Source organism: Bos javanicus, chromosome 10 (assembly GCF_032452875.1).
Source record: "Bos javanicus breed banteng chromosome 10, ARS-OSU_banteng_1.0, whole genome shotgun sequence".
NCBI classification, from domain to species: Eukaryota; Metazoa; Chordata; class Mammalia; order Artiodactyla; family Bovidae; genus Bos; species Bos javanicus.
The window spans coordinates 68,733,894-68,745,424 of NC_083877.1; the positions used below are offsets into that span (position 1 = coordinate 68,733,894).

The 11,531-nt window shown below is 46.2% G+C and overlaps 1 protein-coding gene across 3 annotated transcripts; it reads right to left on the reverse strand.

The window, feature by feature from the left end:
* Window positions 1-1,488: 1,488 nt before the first annotated feature.
* Window positions 1,489-11,531, reverse strand: OTX2 (orthodenticle homeobox 2). Of its 3 annotated transcripts, XM_061428988.1 has the most exons (5): window positions 11,127-11,531; window positions 10,907-10,976; window positions 6,065-6,280; window positions 4,941-5,092; window positions 1,489-3,143 (listed from the first exon to the last, which is right to left on the reverse strand). In XM_061428988.1, exons 3-5 carry the CDS (start codon window positions 6,159-6,161, stop codon window positions 2,523-2,525), a joined length of 870 nt encoding a protein of 289 aa, XP_061284972.1. In that variant the 5' UTR covers window positions 6,162-6,280; window positions 10,907-10,976; window positions 11,127-11,531; the 3' UTR covers window positions 1,489-2,522. The 3 variants fall into 3 exon arrangements, with proteins under 3 accessions (XP_061284972.1, XP_061284973.1, XP_061284974.1); XM_061428989.1 differs by lacking the exon at window positions 11,127-11,531 and having other exon boundaries at window positions 10,907-11,113; XM_061428990.1 differs by lacking the exons at window positions 10,907-10,976; window positions 11,127-11,531 and having other exon boundaries at window positions 6,065-6,542.

An 11,531-nucleotide genomic window follows, 5' to 3' on the forward strand; every position in this document is an offset into this window, starting at 1 on the left:
TACCAACTTTATTAAGCCGGGTCTTGGCTGGGCGCGGTGACCAGAACTCTGGACGAAGGAGCCCGCGCTAGCTGCCCGCCTCCCAGACCCTCCCTCTCTTGCCTGTGGTCATGGGGAATTCATTGCTACTTCACCGTCAATTCAAAGGGATTTAACTCCGTGGTCTGTTAAACGGAGTTGTGCAAAGGTGATGGAAAAATTAGTTTCAGAGGGGGCTCAGCGCCTTTTTCTGACTTCCTCCTTTTTTAAACTACCGGGAGAGAAACCCAACTGCATTTATTTGCCGAGTACTCGGCTATTTGTCGTCGTTATTGTTTTTTTGGGGCGAGAGGGCAGTGCTCTTTTCTGTCCCTTTGTGGGGCATTCTGAAAACCTAAGGCAGTGTGAGAAGTGATTTTGGGTCTGCTTTACTGCTGCATGAGAAAATCTGGGAGAATAGGACCCAGTATCTGGACTATATTAAGGATTCATGTTGGTGTCTTCTCCCCCTACCCCAATCTCACTCCAGTGTAAACTATGGTAGGGTGAATATTATCAGTAAGAACTGGAAAATCTTGCCATTGAGTTGTGCCTCACTTGTTGACTGTAAACTATTCCATTTCCTTTAGCAGCAAAACAAAAACAATTATTAGACAAGATCATGTAAGGGCTCCAGAGAGCATGCGCAGTCAGGGAAAATTAGCCAGAAAACAAAATGGTTGCAACTGCTAATGTTCCTTTTCAAAAAGTTACAGTCAAGAGTCACTTCATTTTGGTCAAACTTAAGAGCATAACGAGTGTAAAATGAAATTAAATATTGCTTTTATCTGAGGAGCACCATAATCATTGGCCCATTAGTCTTTTCTCATGGTTGGTTTACAAAATGCAGGTATAGCCAGAAGGGACTTTTTTTTTCCCCTTTTGCACTTTCTTTAAAAAAAAAAAAAAAGACCAGAGTGCCTTATGTTCAAGTACTGAAATTATACGTTTTAGAACTTTTCTGAAACTCTTTTGTTCAGAAATCATTTCTGCCTGAATTGCTTTCAGATTCTGATTACATTCCCTCTCATGTTTACCTCAGATTTTTTTTGGAACTTAAAAAAAAAATCCCTTAATCAAATAAGAGAATAGAAACAAGGGATTCTTGTCATTCACATTTTCTCTGAGGTACTACAGTTTGTCACTTCTTGCTTAAAAAATTGATCTATGTTAAGACATACTAGTAAGGTGCCTAAGAAATCATTAGGGTATCTGGCAGGGAGGGAAAACCAAGGAGGGGTTTTGATTGTTAGGTTCTCTATATTCAATTTCAGAGCAGTATTAATGAAAGTCACAAAAAGTTTACATACCAATCATTCATATCTTAGTCATTCATATTTAGCACCCCCCCAATTAAAAAAAGTTTGTTAATTCCCTCTCTGATCCAAGAAAAACATATTTTGGGGAGGAGTGGCTGAATGTGGGCTTCTCATTCACTAATAGTGGTATAAAATTAAACGGGACCCAATGTTGTGCTAGAACCAATTTAATATAATTATACATATCTGCCAAATCAGGAAGAAAGGTTTATGCATATATAACTTTTCCAGTTAACATCTGCAAGCATAAACAACGATGATCTCAGCTTATAAATTCATCAGGGTCAGAGCAATTGACCAATGTCTCTTTACTGCTAGGTTTACCAACAGTAAATTACATGATGAATTAGTGTCCTTTTGTTTCTCTTCTCTTACTCTCCTTGTCCAGAGACATTTTGTTGTAAAGTTTCAGTGCAGCTCACCTCCAGCCAAAGGTAATCTTTTTAGATAAGTACTCAGTTGCTCTGAATTTATTTATAATTATAACCTATTTAATCACAGAAGAACCCCTGCAGAGGTGGAGTTCAAGGTTGCATACAATAACAGGAGATCACAGTTTTGAAGTCTAGCACAGATTAAAAACCACAGATGTACCATTTATATAAGACACACACTGATTGTCTCTTAAACTACATATTGACTCCTTATGAACATTATTTTTTAAATAAAGTAGTGCATCTAGGACAATCAGTCGCACAATTCACACAGCCCTGAAAAGTTTTTCAGTGCCAACTACCAGTTGGTCTTGAAACGTGAGTGAGCTTGAGACACTGTCCATTCCTAAGATTCAACCAAGGATTGGCTAAAACATTGGAACACCTCTGCTTAAGAAGGCTATGTCCTTCCTTCCTTCCCCTCACAATTTAGTTCTTCTTGTTTATTTTTGGTGGTATTTGGTTGCACATGGCTAGAATGCTTTCGATCACTTTGTGAATCAGGAAAACCAATGATCTAAAACTATAACAGGATCTTAAGTATTAAGTAGATTGGTTTGTCCATTTCAGGTAGCTGGTTGGTAGGCCCCGCTAAGGCCTTTCATTTTCCTTCTATGCCTCCCAGGACATTGATCAGAAGATGAGTCTGAACATCATACCATCTAACTCTTTTAACCAATGCCTGGCTAAAACTGGAATGTCCAGCCCAGTATACTTAAAAATCACCCACAAAAAGAGGTTCTACAGGTCTTCACAAAACCTGGAATTTCCATGAAGATGTCTGATCTTTATAATCCAAGCAGTCAGCATTGAAGTTAAGCTTCCAGGAGGCAGTTTGGTCCTTATAATCCAAGCAATCAGTGGTTGAGTTAAAACCCAAGCTTGAAGCTCCATATCCCTGGGTGGAAAGAGAAGCTGGGGACTGATTGAGATGGCTGGTGACTGCATTGGTACCCATGGGACTGAGTGTGGTCCCTGGTCCAGGAAGCTGGTGATGCATAGGGGTCAAATAAGATCCACAGTCCATGCCCCCAAAGTAGGAAGTTGAGCCAGCATATCCTTGACTATAACCTGAAGCCTGAGTATAGGTCATGGGATAGGACCTCTGCATGCAGGAAGAGGAGGTGGACAGGGGATCTGACAGTGGGGAGATGGAAGCTGGGCTCCAGATAGACACAGGAGCACTGCTGCTGGAAATGGCTGGGACTGAGGTGCTAGAGGGGGGAGTGAATTGGCCACTTGTTCCACTCTCTGAACTCACTTCCCGGGCAGGAGATGTCTTCTTTTTGGCAGGTCTCACTTTGTTTTGACCTCCGTTCTGCTGTTGCTGCTGCTGTTGGCGGCACTTAGCTCTTCGATTCTTAAACCATACCTTGAAAGGGAAAGAAACTTCTTTAACATGGTTTCAGTAATTTCTTAAGGAAAAGAGTGGCTCCCAGATTATAAATCTGTCCTAGGTGGACAGATGAGCTAAGCGGACAATCTCTCCTGCCAGTGAAAACTCGTATATGCTCCTGGAATTATAAGAAAATCAGGGAGGCTCTATCTAAAAGCACTTGACCCTGATTTACTCCTAGCTCAAAACAGTAACATTTAAGATAATCACCCAAATCGTATAGCTAAAAACACTCCCCCTCACTTTCCTATTTCGTCTTTCCCTTCAAATACGCACATAAAGGTAGACTAAATAATAATAAATAAATTAACGTAGACTAAATAACTAAATAATAAATGAACACTCTCACAATGGAATAGAACGTGTTTGTGTCTTTTGGATGAGAACATAGGAGAAATGAGATAAAACAATTATTTTGTTACATGCCAACAAGAACAGCCTAAATTCAAACACTTTATGGTCCATCTTCCAGGTAGCAACCGCTAATATGAAGGCTGGTTCCATCACTTTACTTTTTGTCTCTCCTAGAAAGATTCATAAAAGAAAGCTTTCAGGAGAAATGATCCTGTTGAGGAAGGTCTGAAAGCCACTATTTGCCAAAACCTTCCTTATGGTAAGTGGAGTGAATTGTATGTACTCTGTTTTAAACTCAAAACCAAACTTCTCTTCTAATCTCAAGTCTGAGACTGAGGCTTTTCCTTCAGGGTAGTGCCACTCGACACACAGATTGTTTTCTGTGTCGTGTTCATTGGCTTGTCACCGCTGTGTGTAATTTTCAAAATTCTCTTTACTAGCCTTTTTCATGTTCTGCAATGAAGGAGCTGTGTTTGGTGTGCAAGGGGGAAACTTTATCAGGGTAAAGTTTATCAGGGAAACTATGGGCATTTTCTGGGCAAAAGTTTTTAGTTGTCTTGAGTGAGCTCTCCATATTGGCGTCTTAACTGTGAGAATAATGCCCTAATGCTGAGCACAAACCACCAGCCATTCAGAGCCATTTATTTTCTTTCAGTGAAGACTTTAGTTCAAGCCTCACAGGTGCTAAAACTTCTTCTATCCTACTTTGAATTCTTCCCAGAGAAATCTACATGGGACTTGCATTCCAGGAAAGTTGGGAGCTCATTTTCCTCTCCAGCTTAAGGTCAAGTTAAGGGGGAGAAAGGGGAGAAGGTAGTTATCACAGGGATATCATGTTGATATTTTATCTGCAGAATGGCTAAGATCTAGCAAATTCTGTTCAATCCATAAGAAGTCAAAGAAAACACTCGTATTGTGTCATTTCTTCTACCACCAAACTGACATGTGACCTTGAGCAGGCCATTTACTCTACTTCTTCATTGTAAAAATATTGGAACTGTCCAGGAGCTAAACTTCTTTTACCCCTAAAAGTAGATGAGAATTGGGGTTGGGGGAGGGGTGGATTTCCAATGGAGGAAGGGAAGTTTTAAAACACTATGTGAGTCTCCTTGACTCCAAGGGTTCTAGGACTAGGCTTTATCATCACAGCTAAATCACCCGTCTTACCTTGCAGCCTAGGCTGGAAGACCCTTGGTTATAGCATTGGGTGGGGGAGGAGGGACAAAAAGGGGTAGGAGGAGGGGACCTGAAGAGACAAGTTCACTGCCTTCAGATGGAGCCGGTTAGTTTCAAACCTTCCTTTGGTCCTCTCCGAGACCTGGAACTCTCCTGGGTCCTCCACACACACAGTACTGGGGGTGGGGTGAGGTGGGCTGGTGTCAAGGTCAGGAAAGACGGTTCTGTCTACATCTGCCCTACCTGTACCCTGGACTCAGGCAAGTTGATTTTCAGCGCCACCTCCTCCCGCATGAAGATGTCTGGGTATCGGGTCTTAGCAAACAGTGCTTCCAGCACATCTAGCTGCGCTCGGGTGAATGTCGTCCTCTCCCGCCGCTGTTTCCGAGGGGTGGCTGCGGGACAAGAAGCCCAGGGCCCTTTAGGGTGGGGGAGCAGTTTCTCAGTCATAGGGGTCTCTGTGGGTGTCCGACTCTCCCCACCCCCACATCTCAGCACTCCCCGGGTTCTCTGCATCCGCTCAGCCGGGACGCTACCCATGTTCTCCCCACCCCCTCCCCGTCCTCGGCTCCTCCGGCAGACAGGGCCCCTTCCAGGGGAGACCCCATTCCCCCTGACGTCGGAGATCGCTCCAATCAGAGCGTTCCTTCGAAAGCAAACAAAAAGGAAAAAATGAAATAAAAGACAAAAAACAAGAACCCTCCAAAATCAACCCCTAAACCTCAACACAAAAACTCCATTCTCCCAAGTCAAAGGATCCCCGAGGACCGGCAGCTCAAATTGATGGGGTCTTTGTTCCTCCATCTTTAAAATGGGGGCACATTTCACTTCATACTTCTCCTTCTACCACGACTTTACAAAACAGATCTGATCGGAAAGGAAAACACTCACACCCCGGAAAAATCACACCTCTAGGGATTAGAGATGAAGGGCCTGGAGGTCAGAGGAGATGCCGCAGGTTTGGCGGGGAGAATTTATGAGGACCTCGACTTCGCCAAGAGGGCACTTCCGAGGAACTGGACTTCGAGGTACGGGCAGGGGCGTCTCGCCCAAATGACAAGGGCAGTAGCCTTCTTTGCCCCAGTCCAATATGTGTCCCCATTCACTCCAATTAAAAAGATACGATTTTCTGAAAACGTTGTAGATCCATGTACACCCTTTTCCCAAGTCCCTGCCCTCTCCTCCACCAATAAATGCCCTGTGGCTTTGAGCTGCTGCTTGGAAGAAAAACCCAGCGGGGACCTCTCCTGGAGCTGGGGCGGGGGCGACGCGACCCTCTACCCCGGTGCTCCGGAGGAAAGGGTGTTATAACCCCGCGAAGCGGCCGTGGGGAAGGAGAGGGCAAGAGTGCCGCGGAGCTCACTTACCCGGGTAGCCCACCGAGGGGTGCAGCAAGTCCATGCCCGAAGTGGTCAGACTCAGCCCATTGACTGCATAAGGCGGTTGCTTAAGATAAGACATCATGCTAAGGTTGTTTGGAGGCGCAAAGTCGGCCCAAATCCGGGGGACCCAGCCGGAAGGTCTTGCTTCGCCCGGGTTGGACAGATTCAGAGTCCTTGGTGGGTGGGTTTGGAGTGGTGGAACTAAGGCAAAGTAAACAAACAAACAGAGGTGCTGGTTTACCGCTTCGTAGGATGCAGCTCTTTCACGTTCCACCACTGACTTAAAAAACAGCCCGAGGTACACGAGGCAGAGGTTTATAAAGGACTTGCAGGGCACCCCCCCCCCACCCCCCACCCCCAGCTGCCCTGGAACTAGAGACGAAGAGAGACCAGATAAACCTGTCTTCCCCACCCCCAGCCAAAACTTAAAAAAAAAAAAAAAAAGACCCGAAGAAAGCAATTACAATCTGCCTCCCACCCACCCACCCCCGCCCCCCCCCCCCCAACAAAACCCCACGCCTCCAAATGCTCACATTGCATTCCTATCCCTACATTTGCATAGGACTCCTTGGCTGGCACTAGCTAATTGTCTCAAACAAAACTTGATTGGGGCCATTTGCAGAGACAAAGAACTCTTTGGCTAAATAAATAATGCTGATAACAAAGGCCATTGGTGAGAAACAAAGAAACAATTCAAGAAATCTACCTCTCCCCAGACTGTTGCCTTTCCAAGGCAGATTTTAATTATCTTAGCTTTTTACCACTTTCCACTGCTGCGAACCTAAAATGTCAGTGCATTTAACATCTAAAATACCAACTTGCTCAATGGCAAACTTGAGAAAACTATTCAACCACTATTATTCCACATTTGAAGTCATTTCCAGTAATCATTTTCACCTAATTAGTAGTCTGGGTAATTAGATTTCAAGGTAAGTAACAGATTTATTAGGGTTTGGGAGAACCTTGATTATATGTATCTAACTCAAACGAAACAAACAAGTATTTAACTTTTAATCGACACCTATCAAATATTTAAAGGTAGTGCAAAGAAAGTCTTCAAGTTTGGCACAGGGTTTGCAAGAAACTCTGAAGTAAAGTTAGAATCCCACCAATCAGATAATGACAGGCTCCCACATTTGCAAGTAGAAAGGGTGCGCATTTGTAGTGCAAGCCGCTCCCATGTTGATTTTGATGTGTGGAGTCTGCTGATCCCACAGGAGGCAAAATTTCCGACATTTGGGCTTTCAGCAGCTACAGCAGAGTTTCCTGTTAACTCTAGCTCCTTTTTGCACATTCTAGTTTTGCAGAAAGTACATACACAAACACCAAAGTTGTGAAACTAATAGAATTTCTCCCTACCTTTTAAGTTTCCTAAAATCCTATAAGAGAAAGAGCTCAGAGAGGGCAAAGGAAGAAAAAGAAAAGTTATTTACTTTATTCAGATGAGTTTTTTCTCACTCCCCCAAGCAAAGGGATTCAAAAATGAGTGTTTATAGGCTGGCTGTTTGCAATTTTGACTTCTATTTTCCCAAAAGGTGGTACTTCTGCATGGATCTCTACTTTTCGACTTTGACATTCTGAGAGATTGCTTCAAAATGGCGGATATAAGATTAGGAGAAGTTCCTCTTAGAGTTCCTATTGAGTTTTAAGGACTCTGGGTTTTCATATTTACATTGCTTAAGAGATCAAGACACAAAACTCCATAAATGGAACTTGGTTACTGCAACTTCTTCCTGATTTAAACTTATAGCACAAAACTCATGCTTTTCCATCCTTCAGTTCAGTTCAGTCGCTCAGTCCTGTCTGACTCTTAGCTCTAACTTAATGTAATTTTATAAATGCCCTTGTAGGAGTTTGTGTTATCTCACCAGTAAAACTAATTCAGCTGCTCCTACCGGGGGGGAAAAAAGACATTTTATCTTTTCTTCTCAAGACACGGTTATTTGGAGGCTGTGAAAATATTATTGCTTTAAAATACAGTCATGTATTGGTTTTAATAGCCTCTAAGCTGGAATTCCGTCTTGTTTAATGCAATCTTACTATGTTGGAAAGTCCTGACCTACTGTAGATGAAAACAACTAAAATTATATCGGATCTGCACATGAGGAATATGGAAGAGTTCTCCATGTAGAGCTCTCACCCAATTAAAAATGCCTGATACATCATACATCAAAGTAGCACATTCCAGCATAAAAAGCAGTTACAAACAGAAAGCACCAGGACAGAGATCCTTCTCGGAGCTCCTTTGATCTACCATCGAGAAACGACCAAAATTCTTGGCATAAGACTGTTTTCAACTTTACTACGGGATACATCTTTAAAAGAAAAAGGAACAAAACAAAAACTACGACGTGTTCTCGACAGCCCGCCTAGGTACGCGCTCTCCAAAGAGGCCTCGGACCCTTCCATCTAACTTTCAAAGCCCTGCCGGGACGCTTTTCTCCCTTCCTCTCTAAGCAGAGCCGGGAAGGGGAAAAAGAAATCCCTTTTCAAAAATACAAACCTCAAAACAACTGCTCAGGAGGTGGCCCCTGGAGAACTCCTACCTATAGAAGGAGCGGGCGGCGGCCGCGCGGCGAGTCCCCGCAGCCGCTCGGCGCCCACACCTCCGGGCGCGAGTGACTCGGTCCGGCGGCGTCCCTGCCCCGCAGTCCCGCAGCCTCGGCGCCCGAGGTCCTCCCGCTCCACTGCCCGCCCCGGGCCGCACCGCCTTATATCTAACGGTCAATTCGTGCAATCTGTCGCTCCCCCTCCCACCTCCCCCCTGTTTTTTTTTTTTTCATCTTCCAAGGAGCCCATCTACCAGTTGCTGTGTCCTCGCTCAATAATAATTACCTCGTCCGAGAATTAATTATAATAAATGTTTTCTTGATAAACTAACGAGATAATCCGAAGGGCACACGTCCCTTAATTACAGGCCGCCGGGCTCAGCTCTGCTTCTCGTCCGGGCTGATTAATTTTCTGCATGATGGAAAGGAAACAAAACTACGCGGACTGGCGACCGGCCTGCGGCTCGGAAGACGACCAAGAGGAACAGGAGAGAGAAAGAAAAGGGGATTTGCGGGCAGCGCGGAAAACAGCCGGCGCGGGCCTCCCTCCGGAGAACTGGAGTGAAAGTTTCTGGCCTCAGGGACTCGAACGACGCTGCCACCCGCACGGGAGAGAGGAAGAAACGTGCCAAAAGGGTTGGCCTTGACTATTAATTATAGCGAGGAGAAAGCCCTGGTGTGAGCTCTGAGAGCACAGGTCTGGGTGTCTACCTGCCTTTGGCGGGGGAGGAGTTTTCTCTTCACCTCCTCTCTTTTGCTAATAACTTTGGAGACGGGAAGAGTCCCGAGGTGGACAGGAGAAACCCTGACCCCGAAGCTCTGGGATGGAGGGAGAATTTCCAGGAGTGACCTCCCCAAGCAATCCACCACTTCAGGGGCAACGCAGCTCGGCCTTCGGCCCCCACACCCCACTTCGGTCTGCAAAGGAGGAAGAAGCCGCCGGGCGGAATTCTGACGGGGGCTTGGGTTTCAAAAATTGTATCCTAAAACCAGACTATGATCTCAAGAGTCACTTGAACGCCTCAACACGAAGTCTTCTTAGGAAATTGAGGCGCGACTCGTCTCCTAGGCTGGGTGCTGGCTGAGGCCTTCTGTTGGTTCTCCCCGGGCCGACCGAGATTGGAGGCTGGGCCTTTGCGCCCGCCTTGTCCCGGCACGACCCGGCCCGCGACGCCCGGGGGTCCCTGAGCCTGGGAGAGGAGCGCGCATTAGGCCAGGCCGCTGGCCCCGTCCGAGAACTACCGAGGGGCAGCCTTTCCACCGGAAGGACTGCAGTCCTCGACTCTGCTCGGCCTCCGGCGGAGCAGGGGCCACTCGCCGCCACTTCTGCCCGCCCCAGGTGCGCGAGGAGGGCTGCGCGGGGCGGGCCCGGAACCGGCCCCGGCAGTCACGTTGTAAAACGACTCTGGCGCACTCGCTGGGTTTAGGACCACAACACACAACAGCCATGGGGGATTATGTCACTGCCGGGTGTTTTTTTTTTCCCTCTTCGGAGGTGCGGAAAATGGTGATCAAAAAGAAAAAGGAGATTTGGAGGCCCTCTGGAAGAGGCTGAAAACCTTCTCTTGGCTGGGGGAGAGGGGGCCGAAAAGAGTGAGCGGCGAGCGCGGGGCGGACGAGATGCCGGCGCTCCCTGCCTGCTCGGTTATCCTCTCGGGTTTCCTCTAACGTTCATATGGGGCAGGCAGGAGCTCTAAGGGCGCCCACCGGTGCCCGCCGACCCGCGGGCGAGCCGGGTTTTGGGCACGCGGGCCCTGGGAGGCGCCCAAATTATCATCATGACCACCATCCGTCCATCCAACCATCCATCCATCCATCCATCCATCCATTCATCTAGCTACATCTGCGTCTTTTTGTCTCGGACTCTTAAAACGTCCTTGTGATCAATCCAAATGACCCCAAACACATCTGATGGCCAAAACGCAAAGATCGCAGGGAGAAGCCCAGAATGGGCGTTAACATAAAACCACAAACAACATCCCTCCAAAACACCCCACATCAGATTCGCAGGGTTTCCACGACGTTTTGCTAAAGCACCGACCGCAGGAGCGCGCTCCCTCCCTACCTCCCACTCTCGTCCTTATCCCCAGATAATAAATTTTTCGCAGTGATGGTTACTGCACCTCAGAATTTTGCAAAGGGAAGAAAATACATCAGCCTTTAGAAAACTCCACGTTCTCAAAGGTGCACCAATGGGTCTGTTAGAGGTACTGGGGTGGTGGTAGACAGAGGGACACACAGATATGGATATAGACAGACAGACAAGACAGACACTTACCTTACAGCCACATGGGGGTTTAGAGGAAAAAAATCAAATTATCCTTCAAAATTCCAAATAGCCAGCTATCCTAAAAGAAATCAAGAGTATTGAGTTAGATATCTTGTAATCTTCATCGTTCCATAAAAAGTCAAACAACGAAAAATATTTTTCTAAAGAAAAGAAAACGAGGAAAGTCGTTCAAGTTCGAGACGCGCGTGGGCCCCTCTGCGATACATACAAAGTAGACTTGAGGAGGGCTTCTCTAGCGATTTTTATTTTTAATAACAGTGGAAGCTGAGTTGGAGCTGAGGTCGGTTCCGCTCTCAGGGAGATTTGCTGAGAAAGCGCCTCTCTGGCAACTTTTTGACGCAAACTCTCCAACCAATGGCAGGGAGAGAATGATTGACACATCTAAGCCAGAGGGAAAATAATAAAAACACACAACAGGGGGAGGAAAACAGGCCGCTGCTGCACGGGGGGACGAGCAGGCAACAAATCCAGGCCTCCGACATTACCAGAATGTTCTTGAAAGACACTGGGCTCTGCCTAAAATATACATTACTGCTGGAGCATGTGAACTTATTGTATAATTAAAATGATGGACAGCGAGGCCTCTCTTTTTCTTCTCCTGTTCTTCCTTTCC

Bases quoted from the DNA above. Each gene is read 5' to 3' on its own strand.
- OTX2 (XM_061428988.1), bottom strand. From the start codon at position 6,161: ATGATGTCTTATCTTAAGCAACCGCCTTATGCAGTCAATGGGCTGAGT. The intron at 5,093-6,064 runs GTAAGTGAGCTC...CTTGTCCCGCAG, and splicing joins CCCCTCGGTGGGCTACCCGG to CCACCCCTCGGAAACAGCGG. The intron at 3,144-4,940 runs GTAGGGCAGATG...TTCCCTTTCAAG, and splicing joins TGCCTGAGTCCAGGGTACAG to GTATGGTTTAAGAATCGAAG.